Source organism: Oratosquilla oratoria, chromosome 7, assembly GCF_046742065.1.
Source record: "Oratosquilla oratoria isolate Oo_2021 chromosome 7, ASM4674206v1, whole genome shotgun sequence".
In the NCBI taxonomy this organism is placed as follows: domain Eukaryota; kingdom Metazoa; phylum Arthropoda; class Malacostraca; order Stomatopoda; family Squillidae; genus Oratosquilla; species Oratosquilla oratoria.
In genome coordinates this window covers 60,881,589-60,895,265 of record NC_134783.1, presented here as the reverse complement: position 1 = coordinate 60,895,265, position 13,677 = coordinate 60,881,589, and the positions used below count along the sequence as shown (strand labels likewise).

At 37.0% G+C, this 13,677-nt stretch overlaps 1 protein-coding gene across 1 annotated transcript; it reads right to left on the bottom strand.

The window, feature by feature from the left end:
* Window positions 1-649: 649 nt before the first annotated feature.
* On the bottom strand, window positions 650-11,766 carry LOC143027183 (thymidine kinase 2, mitochondrial-like). Its single transcript, XM_076188334.1, has 5 exons — window positions 11,253-11,766; window positions 6,920-7,053; window positions 6,620-6,738; window positions 5,083-5,272; window positions 650-1,194 (listed from the first exon to the last, which is right to left on the bottom strand). Exons 1-5 carry the CDS (start codon window positions 11,616-11,618, stop codon window positions 1,119-1,121), a joined length of 885 nt encoding a protein of 294 aa, XP_076044449.1. The 5' UTR covers window positions 11,619-11,766; the 3' UTR covers window positions 650-1,118.
* Between the last annotated feature and the right edge of the window lie 1,911 nt (window positions 11,767-13,677).

Sequence of the window (13,677 nt, the reverse complement as noted above, 5' to 3'; positions counted from 1 at the left end):
CGTTTGTGATGTGATCTGTGTGTGTATATATATATATATATATATATATATATATATATATATACATATATATATATATATATATACACACACACACACATACCACTCTAAGGAAATTAAAATTGTTAATACATTGATGGAAATGCACCCCAGATTTTTCAGTAACACACTACCTGTTCAGTGGTGATGCACCCAGCTCAGCTAAATGCACACACAAAATCCCATATCCCATCCCAGTTTCACTTTCACACACCTTGAACAACAGTATGAAATTCTGTATACCATTGAACCATATCATGCAGACCTGTGAGAAGGTTAAGAAAAAGAATATTTGATACAATGTAAATATAGGAAACTAGACATGTTAGCAATATGTGTCAACCTATGAATATACCATGCACACTGGCCTTTAGTTGTGGTGTATACCTATTCTTTAGAGAGGCCTTTGAGAGGTCGATTACACATACTAACTTTGGATGGGATCTGCATACTTTTACTGTTAAAAACTTCTAAGTAATAGTAGTATCAATTTAATTACCCAAGTGTTTAATTTACCCTACTTGGATACACTGTAAGCCAAGCCTCAATGACAGTTTATGTAATCTTTGTTCATTTCAAAAAATGCAAAAGTAGAAAAGAAACTACTCAGTTACAAAAATAGCATATATTTCTCAAAGCATACATCATTATCATCATCAGTTGGGTGCACACACCTGGGGGTACATCACTTAAATCACATGTTATCATCGCCAATTCCAACATCTCTGAGCAATCTCCCATTCCAAACAACTCTTGACAAGTTCAATCAACTAGTCTCAGACATGGATAGTGCGAGTGTCCCCTTCCTCTTCTCCGTTAGTAGGGGTCTAAAAGCAAGGTAGCTAAGCATGTGGAAGACCTCCACACTATATTTACATCTAACTCATCCCTTTCACACCTTTTCATGGTCCCAAACCACACAAATAACAACGAACTTCTATTTCAAATATAATTCATAAATGAAGAAAATTATTGTGTGAAAGAGACAAAATACACTTGGTCATACAATGTGAATAAAGACCAACAATCAACAGCACTATATGGGAGCTAAATTCTCCGGACTGTAATTAATGATGCATTTAGTTGGTGCTTGCACTTTCTTTTAGTTGATTTGAACATAGGATGCTGGCAGCATTTTCTTTAAATATCCTTTCCCTGAAAAGAAAAAAATAAATAATAAATAAATGAATGAATAAAATAAGACATAAGTATTTAAATATTTAGCAAGATAATAATAATAACTAACAATATAAAATAAATCACCATATATTTAATATATATATATATATATATATATATGTATATATATATATATATATATATATATATATATACATATATATATATATATATATAGGGTGTGGCATAAGCAACGCCCTTTTTATTTTTTAATCTTATAATGTACATTTTCTTTCTTTTCCTCAATTAATTGCTGAATCTCTATTTTTTCAGATATTTTATACAACCATGAGATTAACAAAGGAACAGAGTAAAAGCTATTTAACTGTACTATCAAAACAATAAAAATGGTGCTGAAACTGCGAAATTGTTGTTATCAGTTGAATTTAACATCCCAAGGGTGCAAAGCCAAAATATCACAGGTTGATTAGAAAATTTGAATCCACAGGAAATGATGCTCAAAGAGCGGGCAGGCCAATTGTTGCAACAAGCTTAGTAAAGTCCAATGAACTACAAGAATCATTGCTGCGATCACCAGACCTAACACCACCGTTTTTTGTTTGTTTGTTTTTTGTGGGGTGTATTGAAAGATCAGGTTTACAATCTTAAGCCAAAAACAATTCCAGAATTAAAGAATGCAATTTCTGATAAATTTCATTAAATTACCATTGAGATGTGTAAAAAGTTTGTAAAAGTGTTGCTGGTAGAGTTCAAAATTGTATGGAACATGAAGGGAAACATTTTGAACATCTCAAATAAACGACTAATTTTTAAAGGTCCACAACTTGTGTAACTTTTTTTTAAGTTGGTTTGATTTTATTTTCATTGACCATTATTGAACTCAATAAGCATTCTATTAATTTTGCTAATATATTATATTAATCTATTAACCTGTGGAATACATTCATGTTAAAAAAAATAAAGGATAGTTAAAAAGGTTTTAATTTTGTTACACTTAAACAAAGTGTTACTTATGCCACACTCTGCACACACACACATATATATATATATATATACACATATATACACACACACACATATAGATACAATGAGGAGATATAAAGGAGTGATATTACCAACAACACTGTAAGGGGCAGAGACATGGAACATGAGAGAGGAAACGTTTAAATGTGCTTGAGATAAAATGTCCGAGAAGTATGGTAGGGGGTTGGATAGAGTGAGAAATGAGGCGAGGAGCAGAGCTGGGGTGGAAAAGGAGATGGAAGATAGGGTTGATGAAAGAGTACTGGGATAGTTTGGACACATGGAAAGAATGAGTGAAGAAAGATTACTAAAGAAGTGTGGAAGGCAGAGGTGGAAGGAGTGAACATGAGGGGACAACCAAGGCTGAGATGGATAGGGGATTGGAGAGGGTTAAATGGAGGTAAGCCAGTTGTTTGCTGACGACACTGTACTTGTGGCAAGATCACAGGAGGGATTAAGGAAGTTAGTGACATGACGGAGTTTGGAAAGGTGTGTGACAGAAGGAAGTTAAAGATAAATGTGGGTAAAAGCAAGGTGACGAGATGTACAAGAGGACAAGATGGCAGCAAATTAGAAGTACTATGGGAGAGAGACTGGAGAAAGTGAATACCTTTAGATACTTGGGTGCAAGTGTAGCAGGAAAGGGAGGAGCAGAGGTGGAGGTAGAATATAGAATGATAAAAGCAAATAAATGCCTTGGGAGATTAAAAAGTGTAATGAGAAATAGATATTTGGGAATGGATGATAAGAGTAGATTTTATGAAGAGGTGATAGTGCCGACAGCACTGTATGGGGCAGAAACATGGAACATAAGAGAGGAAGAGTTTAAATGTGTTAGAGATGAAACGCCTCAGAAGTATGGTAGGGGTTACTATGCTGGATAGAGTGAGAAACAAGGTGAGGAGGAGAGCTGAGGTGGGGTGGAAAGGGAGTTGATAGATAGGGTTGATGAAAGAGTATTGGGATGGTTTGGACACATGGAAAGAATGTGTGAAGAAAGAGTAGTAAAAGAGGTGTGGAAGGCAGAGGTTAAGGGAGTGAACATGAAGGGGCAACCAAGGATGAGATGGATGGATGGGGTAAAAGGGGCATTGGGAAAGAGGGAATGTCTGTTGAGGAAGGAAGGGAGAAGATAGGGGTGAGTGGAGAATGGTGGTTGTGTATGGATGATGCTGTGATGCATGGAAGGGGGTGGTGGTATGGGGGGTCATGGAGCATGTGTGAATATTGCAATGCAGCCCAAAGGGATTATTCCCTGTCTTCTCTTTTTCTGCATGAGGGGATGGGGTGGGGGGTCACCAAATAAATAAAGCACCCTTGCTATGGATGTGTTGTCTTTGCTTCTGACCCAGGGCAGTGGGTGAGATGCAGAGAAGACCCATCATCCAGGAGGAACCAAGAAAAGTGGGATGGAGGGGTGATGCATAGGAGTGGAGTATGTAGGGATGAAACGGGTGGGAATGGATTTATGCCTTTAACATTGACTACTCCCTTGTAAGGGGAAAAAAGCTGTTGGTATATCTATGTATTACTTATATCAAATAATTCCGACAGTCGTCCCCGGATTCAAACCAAGGCTTGCACGAACGCAAAGCCAATGTTCTCACAAACCTCGGTTCGAATCCGGGGACTGTCGGAATTATTTGACTGATTACACCATCACTGGTGATTCTATTCAGGTATTACTTATATGTTTATTTTTTATTTATTACAAATCATTATTAATCTATATATTACTACTTATTATCATTGTTTATTGCTCGTCATGATATATTTAGTAATTTATTATTATTTTCTTTCCTGCATCTGACCTAGTTATTGACCAAAAGGTCTCCTGTTGGCATGATCTTCCTTTGTTTTGGGCGTGTTTTTGTGTTGGTGTGTTTGTGGGTGAGTTTTGTAATCTTTTTTTCTTACATCATCATTTCTTTGACTATTGGTTTGTTGGTAAGTGCTGCACATCGTAAGGAACCAACGGTGGTATGCGTTGTGTTTGATGGACAGGTATGTATAGTTCAAAGGGTCTGAGCACATGGAGCAGGTGTGAGGGCCCAGGTCGGTTTTTAAATTATGTCGCCATCTAACAGAAGTGCAAGGGCAGGTAGTCTATACTGACCTCCTTATGTGAAAAAATAGAAATTTAGGATGGGGAGATTGTTGGGAGTTGTGTGAGAGAGCAAAAAGATCAACTCTGGCCCAGTCCAGGCAACAGGTGCCAGCCTCACAGCCCATTGGGGAGGTGGGGGTATGATTGTGCCCATTGGAGAAAGAAGAAGACAAAAAAAAAAAGGGGGGGGGGGGGAAGGGTATCTTCCTCTTTTCACCATCTTGATCCACTGTGCAGCTGCTTGTAAGGTGGACACCACAGCAGCACCTGTAACATAAGTGGGGCAACAAATTGACTGATTGACACTGCATTTGACCTCAGCAGTTTGGCATCCCTGAAATCCTGAAATAAGTTAGGTGAGTAGGTCTTTTAGTGTAGGTGTGTGTTTTGAGGTACTGAGATAGGAGAGGAATAAGTTTTCTTTGTTTCTGATGTGGGTGAAGATTTGTCTTAGACACCCCCTTAAAAGGGAATTTGGTATACAGCGAGTCCTCCTTATATGGTAATTCTTTATCCGGTAAATTCACAGTTACGGTATTTGGTAATTACTACCCTCGATTCTATTCACAGTAAGAAAAATTCACAGATACGGTATCCGCTAGATATTTTGAAGAGGAAAGAGCAGGGAGAAGGTACGTCTGCCATATCCTATTATTACATGTTATAATGGGTTCGCTATACGGTAATTTCAATTTGCGGTAAGGTTTTCAGGAATGCATATGTACCATATAACGAGGACTTACTGTATATGTAAATTCTGATTGCCCACTTACATGACTGGTAAATCTTCATTTGCATTCAAAACTAGAACTGGTGCTGGTAGAGGATGTTTGCCCTCAATAAGCCACTCCTCATGAAGGGCATGTAGATCCTTCAGGTACTCTAGGGGTATGAGTTGTTCCTCTTTTCGTGAACGCTTCTTTATACGCTCGAAAACCTTTTCTGGATCTGCCCTTAAATAAACTGGAAAAAAATAAGTAAAAAAAAATATAGACATATATCAACCAATTGCTGCCACAGGTTTCACTAAATAGAAAACTCACAGAGAGCTACAGTTACTGACAATGGCCCTCGGAACCTCCTACACATCTCTCTGGGAGGAAACTTTGGACTGTTGTCAGTGTTGTATAAGAGTTGGACTGCCTCTATGTCATGGGTTGTTGAAAATTTAGGAAGAGGGGAGCAGTAGCCAGCTGTCAGCTCTCCATGTACAAGAAAAGAGTAAAAAATACATCTTTAGTTTATATAGGGCCTGGTCCAGAGACAGTGTTAGCCTCTCAGCACTGAAGCTCCTGATGGAAGTAAGGGGGTTGACAGGTTTTGAAAATGAGCAGATTTGCTGTTCATCTTGGATTTGGAAAAGGCTTATGACAGGGTAAACAGGAAGGCACTGTGGGAGGTACATACATATATACCAAGGCTTCTTCCCCCTTACAAGGGAGGTAGCCAAAAAGAAAAAGGCATAAAATCATTCCCACCCATTCCATCCCTAAATACACTCCACTCGCCTCCACCCTCCCTCTTATCTTAGCACCTCCTGGATGACGGGTCATCCCTGCACCCTGTCCACTGCCCTGGGTCAGAGGCAGTGAGAGGTATTGCAGATATATGGGATAGGAGGGAAGCTGTTCAGAGCAGTCATGGGTTCATACAAACCAATCAATCTAATGCCCATGTTCTCTGTTGCAGAGCTCCTGCAGTGCCAAAGAGCCTGTCTCAGTTCCATAAGTCACACAAAGTTTTCTGTTTGTCTGGATGGAGGACTCGCACAAATCCACAGCTTTATCTTATATCAAGATCAACATGAAGAGTTTTGCCTATAATACTGCAGGTGTAGGAGGTGAGGATCTTATTTCAGGTGTTTAACCCCTTCCATACGGTGCCGCACACGTAGGCGTCATGGACTTAGATCTCGGTGGCAGCAGCCAATGCCAGCCGTACGACGTGTCGTAATAATACTCGCATCATAAAATATAGTCACCGCTTATATCGATCGTTCTCTCTTCACCCGTGAATTTTGATAACCATAGAAAATGCGATTACAAAAGAATTAGAAAGAATGTCATTATGGAGGGGCGACTACAATAAATATAATCAAGACGCCGATATGGCAGCCTCGCGAATACACTCGCTCCCCATGACGCCTACGTGTGCGGCCCCGTATGGAAGGGGTTAATGGCAACAATAGCAGTAATATTTGCCATATGTACTTGTACTTTGACTACCCATGCAAATAATTGTAATATAAACAAACATAAATCCACAACTTTAATCTGATAAAAGGTAGATCATTAAGGTCCTAGACCTTACCTATGAGATCAACTCCAACATCCATATTCTGCACAATCATGTTGTACCATTGACAGTAGACATTGTATTCAGCTTCACTCATCTTGCCTTCCCTGTACAAGTTCTCCACGAAACAGTACCTGTTAAAAAAATAAGACAGTCTAATATCAAGTTGACGTGTGGTCCTCAGTGCAAGTTATAGTATTAGTTATGGAAGATTGGAAAGATCTTGGTCCCAACAATGACAGCTAAGAAGGGTAATGGCAGCAAAAAAAAAAAAAAAAAAAAAAAAAAAATCGGTATAAAAACCTCTAAACTAACCTGGCACTGTATAGGGAACGTTCTATCAACTTGACTGGAGACAAGGTATTCTTGAGGTGTTGTTCCATCATGGTGAGTTGCACATAGGCTTGAAACAAATGAGCCCATCGATGTGGATCCTTGTACATTAAGTCCTGAAAGGAGGATATAAACACATTACTACCAGGAGACTTGTTGGCTGTGTGGCTTAAAGGGTTACTTGGGTAAAAGATCATAAGTGGAGATGATTCAAAGCTACAAAATAATACCATAGATGTGTTCCTAGTACAGTCACACTAAAGTAAATACCCATGGTTGAAAATCATACAGATACTGTTCTAGCTCCCTCTGAGCATTGAAAAACATGATCTAATGGGCAGTAGCAAGAATCCATTGCTCATGCAACACTAGTATTTAATTTTTATATTGTATGTAGAGGGGAAAAGCCTTTGGTATATGTATGTATGTATAATACATGAACCTAATATATATCACTCTTGACAGCAATCAATAACAGAAAAAGTTGCTAAAAGCTATAAGGATTACAGAGACGGAGCATGCCATCAGGAGACCTTTTGGTCCATATCTAGGTCGGATGCGAAAAAAATCAAAATAATAATAAATGAATAAATAAAAAACTATAATAATGTAAATAACAAATAAAATACATAAATAAATGCATAGGTATAGTTAAATAATAAACAAACAAGTAAATAGTAAATAATAATAAATTGACATATAACTAATAATAAATGAGAATCAAACAGGCAAAAGATAACAAAACAAACACAAATAATATAAAGTAGATTATAATCATTACAGCATCTTGCTTAGGTGTTTATCTAAATGATTCTTAAAGCTTCGGACTGAACTACATTGCACTGCCTCTGCAGGAAGTTTATTCCATTCATTAACTACACGGTTGGCAAAGTTGTTTCTACCCACTTCCAAATTGAATTTATTTCTGGACAGCTTGAGATCATTGTTTCTCGTTGGATTCTCATTCAGTGTGAACATTTTGTCACTTTATGTTGTCAATTCCGTTTAGAATTTTAAAGACTTGTATCATGTCACCTCTGAGTCTATGCTTTTTAAAACAGATTCATATGTTTTAGTCGATTTTCATATGATTTATTTTTGATATTTGGAATCAGTTTTGTTCCTCGCCATTGTACTTTTTCCAGTCTATCAATGTCTTTAATGAGATTCGGTGACCATATAGAAACAGCATATTCCAAATGTGGACGAACTAACGATTTATATAGCTTGTTAATGAGCGATGGACTTTTGAAGTCAAAAGATCATGCAATCAGTCCTAGAATCTTATTTGCTTTCTCAGAGGCTGAAATACACTGCTTGGATGATTTGAGATCTTTACTGATGATTAAGCAGAGATCTCTTTATAAATTGTCCATCTTTTTCACTATTCACTTTTGTTAACAAATTTCCAAATAAACAAACAAACATAGGCACTTCCGCTTCTCAAGATGCCATTTTTGTTTTGGTATATATAGTCTATAGTCTATTCTATCCTAACCTACCTAACCTGCATTTAGTACTGCAGTACCTGTAATTCTCAATGTCATCTGGGTCAATGTTTTCAACCTCTGAATCTATCAAAGCACGGATAGCGTCTAAAGAAGTCAACACCTCTTTACAAGAAAAACGCAAAAACTGAGGCAGGTAACTACAGGCCTGTTTCAATTCTAGGTATTATTTCGAAGGTCTTGGAACGTACCATATACAACAAGTTAGATACCTACCTCAGGGAATGTAATCTACTATACGGTATGCAATCTGGTTTTAGAACGAACTACTCAACAGACACCAGCTTAATATACCTTTACGATCTGATAAAACAGGAATGCGACAGGGGTAATTACACGGGTTTAGTCTTGTTGGATCTTCAAAAGGCATTTGATACAGTGGACCATTCTATTAAAAAAACTTCAGGCATTAGGAGTGGCGAATATTGGCTGGTTCAAGTCCTACCTTACAGGTCGCAATCAACTAGTACAGGTAAATGAAGCCCGCTCAGATGACAGAGAGATAACTTGTGGTGTACCACAAGGTTCAATTCTAGGACCGCTGCTGTTCCTGATCTATATCAACGACATGCCAGGTGCGGTGAACTGTAAGTTACTGCTATTTGCAGACGACTCTGCTCTAATTGTCTCAGGTAGGGACCCGGTTGAAGTAGAGGAGAAACTGAGTGTCGAACTGTCATCGGTCCAGGACTAGCTCATAGATAATAGGCTGTCCTTACACTTCGGTAAAACGGAAAGTATTGTCTTCGCATCCAAACCCAACCTCAGGAAACGCAGCGATGTACAGGTCAGATGTGGGGTTAATGTCTTAGAGTCAAAACAAGAAGTAACCTATCTTGGAATACCCTTAGATCAGTCCCTCTCAGGGAATGCTATAACAGATAAGATTGTTTCCAAGTGTTCACATAAAGTCAATTTTTTGTACAGAAAAGCCAGAAATTTTGATCTGGAAAAAAAGAAGCTTCTGGTCTCAGCCCTGTTACAACATCACTTCGATTACGCTTGTAGCTCTTGGTACAGTAGTCTGAGCAGAAAAAACCAGTCCCGGCTACAGGTTACACAGAATAAGATAATTAGATTCATACTAAACCTACCTCAACGTAGTCATATTGGTATTGAAGAATTTAGCAAGGTAGGAATGTTACCAGTAAAATATCGTGTCCAGCAGCTGAAAATAAACCAGGTTTACAATGTCATTCATAATTCTGCTCCCTCATATGTGAGCTGTAATTTTACATTATCGGCTTAGAACCGAACCCGGAATAGTCAAGAGTCTCTTATCATACCTCATGCAGGTCCCTTCACCAAAAACAGTTTTCACTTCACAGGTGCTCAACTATGGAACTCACTACCTGTGTCCATTAAGAAGACAAATAGCAAGATTACCTTCAAGAAAAAAGTCAAGGGTTACTATATGTCTCAGCTATGGACAGAGAACAGCCTTGATTTTGTGTACTACTAGCTTAGTGAGGGATACCTGAATCCATGAGTAATACCATCCATATCTGCGTTCACTCATAACTGTTTCTGACCTCCCCTACACCCCTTTATTTCAGAAGTTTAATTAAGCATAACAATGATTGATGTTTACAAATTGGTTTCCACCTTTGTTTTGCCAGTCATAATATGGCATATGCCTCAGGTAGGTTCCGAGAACAGTTATGATCTGACCTCTTTCCTCATTCGAGTACTGGTCCCCTGTACCCTACCTCTGGTGCTTCAGGTTATAATGTACTACTCATAGTAATTGCCCACTCCGTCCTGAGATTCAGGTAAAATGTTAGATTAAATTAATAGGTAACCCTAGCTGCAGTGTTGTTACCGATGTTGAATTTTGTAGTATATTATTAATGGTCCTATTCTGATATAGTACTCGCTCATACATGTTGATACAGATGTAGAAAAATGCAATATATTATTAATGGTACAACTCCGATATAGTACTCACTCATACTGTTTTGTTACAGTTTAACATTATTTTGTTGTTCCTTTGATTAATGCAAGGTTCCGTTTGGATGGTGCTCAAATCTTCGGACTCAATGTTCCTATGTGTACAAACATTTCAGTAATATTAGCAAATCTATAACAATGTTTACGTGTCATATGTGTACTGACTGGTATTACTCATGAGTGTCTCTGGTCCCCTCAACCCCCTATGTATGTTTGTCCGTGTGACTTAATGTAGAAAAATTACCTGATGAGGACCCCAAAGGAAATAAGCGTTCATGCTTTTTGTGTTATCCTCGGCAATTTACATTTATTATTTCGAACTATGTGTTCTTGTCATTATTTGCACTTCATGTACATTGATTTATTGGCAAATAAAATCTGTCTGTCTGTCTGTCTGAACTTTGTTCATTTGTGCATAGCCTTTATTCTTTAGCAGCATTTTCTGTTATTGATTTCTGCCAAGAAAACATTTATTACATTGATGTATTATAATTTCCAAAATTAATATCTAATTTTCTAATGCAATCACCAAAGTGTGCACTTCTAAAAATATACCATATAACATAACCTACCCCTCCCACAGAAAAACAAAATAGAAAAAGTTAAAAATGTAAACCAACAGCATATGACAATCCCTCTAAATTTCGGTGGGACATTTGAAAACGTATTCCCAGTTGTTCTCCCATTTTGATTTTGGAGTTACTGTTACATGTATGTTATATGTATGACAAAGCACGGTATGTATTGCAGATATGTACAATTATTTATTTCATTTTTGCATTATAGGCTTTATTTCTATACAGCACATCTAGCAAGCAAGCACATGGTATACAAATCAAATTAAATACGTTACTCACAAGTAGATTATGACCGTTTACGTTCCTCCACTTGTCGACTGGTTCAGCCAGTATTTCCACATCTCCAACACTTGCAAAATACTCAAGTAACGTCGTTTTCCCACTCCCGATGTTGCCTTCCACGCACACCGTAAATTTTGGCCTTTTACAATGATCATACATTGCTACTCGTATCCTAGGAATTCTTGATGTAGGCAAGTGGTGATGTTGCTCGCACGCACTCGTATGAAAAACGCGCCAAACTGCATATGTTTGCGTACGCGATGGAACATGATCTCGACAGAATGTTCTCGACATCAAACAATACTCTCTCCATAGAAACCGTTTGATTGAAAACATTGAACAATTGTCACATACGGTTACCATTCTGATCTTTTAATTCCTTGACTTTTACAATAAACCCTCAGGTTGAAGTATTCTCAAGAGACAATTCATTCCGTAAAGTTCTTAGTCAATTTAACATTAACAACAATTTCGATCTGCACAGAACACTCGTCACGCACGGACTTGTTTGTTTTGACAACTCGCCTCCAAAAGTCGGCAATGAAATTTGTGGAAAGTAGGGGAATTTATGAAAAAATAAAAATAATGTTTATGAATATATATATATATATATATATATATATATATATATATATATATATATATATATATATATATATATATATATATTGGTGCAGTTCTACAGCTTTCACCTACTAGAACAAGAGGTTATGTAACCTTGTTCTTGAGGTGCAGTGGCTCCTACTTGGTGTCTGCTCGGGTCTGATGAAAATAGATCAAAGCTGGTGAAGGAATACATATCAATAATGTATCCCTTCACCAGCTTTGACTGGTGATAATAACAATAACAATGATAATAAGAATGATAATAATAATAATAATAATAATAATAATAATAATAATAATAATATTAATAATAATGATTATTTATATAATAACCAAGTGTGTGTGTGCGGTGTTCGCATCGTGAGAATAAAGGACGTTACGACTGAGGACCAGCCAATCAGAAGAAGAGATATGACGTCACGACTGAGGACCAGCCAATCAGAAGAGATATGACGTCACGGCAGAGGACCAGCCAATCAGAAGGGGTATTATATATATAGATACATACAAAATTTTCATATTCAGTATTTAAAAGTATAGCCAACTCCTGAATTAGCGTCTATGATGCGTAGTGTTCCAAGCAACGACATGACGTCACAATCTTCTGCATTTCACTATTTTCGCCCACTGAATAGAGGTAAGAGCTCTAAATTATATTCAGTTTTATATATAAACTTATTTTCTTCATGCATCCATATTTATCATAACGAAGTTCACTTGATTGCTTTGCAATTAGTTTACATGAAAATGCGGATGAAGTTGGAAAAAGATAAGAATTATATTTTCTGCACTTAATGATCGGAAATTTAATCTATACCATTATATGACATTCAAACGTGTGATATTAAATCCCGTTATTTTTAACGGGCGTACACACTAGTAATAATAATAATTATGATAGTAATAATAATAATAATAATAATAATAATAATAATAATAATAATAATAATAATAATAATAATAATAATAATAATAATAATAATAATAATAATAATAATAATAATAATAATAATAATAATAATAATGATAATAATAATAATGACAATAATAATAATAAAAATAATAGTAATAATAATAATAACAATAATAATAATAATAATAATGATAATGATAATAATAAAAATAATAACAATAATAATAATAGTAATAATAATAATAATGATAATAATAATGATAATAATAATAATAATAATAATAATAATGATGATGATGATAATGAAAATGATAATAATAATAATATTGATAATAACAGATAATAATAATAATGATAATAATACATACATCCATATACAAAGGCTTTTTCCCCTTACAAGGGAGGTAGCCAAAAAGGAAAAGGCATAAAATCATTCCCACCCATTCCATCCCTGAAAACACTCCACATCCCTCCACCCTCCCTCTTATCTTAGCACCTCCTGGATGACAGGTCATCCCTGCACCTTGTCCACTGTCCTGGGTCAGAAGCAGTGTCGCAAGACACAGCACATCCACAGCAAGGCCGCTTCATTAAATCGGCGACCCCCCTCTCCGTCCCCTCATATAAAGGAGAAGACGGGGAGAAATCCCTTCGGGCTGCATCAAATTTTGCTCACACATACTACCTCACCCCCCATCCCCCTGCCCATTCCACCTCATGCATCACAACATCATCCATATACAACCATTCTCCATTCACCCCTGTCTTTTGTCCTCTCCCGTCCTTCCTCAACAGACATTCCCCTCTTCCCCAAAGCCCCCTTCACCCCATCCATCCACCTCATCCTAGGACGTCCCTTCATGTTCACTCCCTCCACATCTGCCTTCCACACCTCTTTTACTA

Coding starts and splice junctions, on each gene's coding strand:
- LOC143027183 (XM_076188334.1), bottom strand. CDS start 11,618: ATGGTAACCGTATGTGACAATTGTTCAATGTTTTCAATCAAACGGTTT. Junction 7,054..11,252: donor TAAACGGTCATAATCTACTT/GTGAGTAACGTA, acceptor TCCTCCTTTCAG/GACTTAATGTACAAGGATCC. Junction 5,273..6,619: donor TGTTGGAGTTGATCTCATAG/GTAAGGTCTAGG, acceptor ATTTTTTTCCAG/TTTATTTAAGGGCAGATCCA.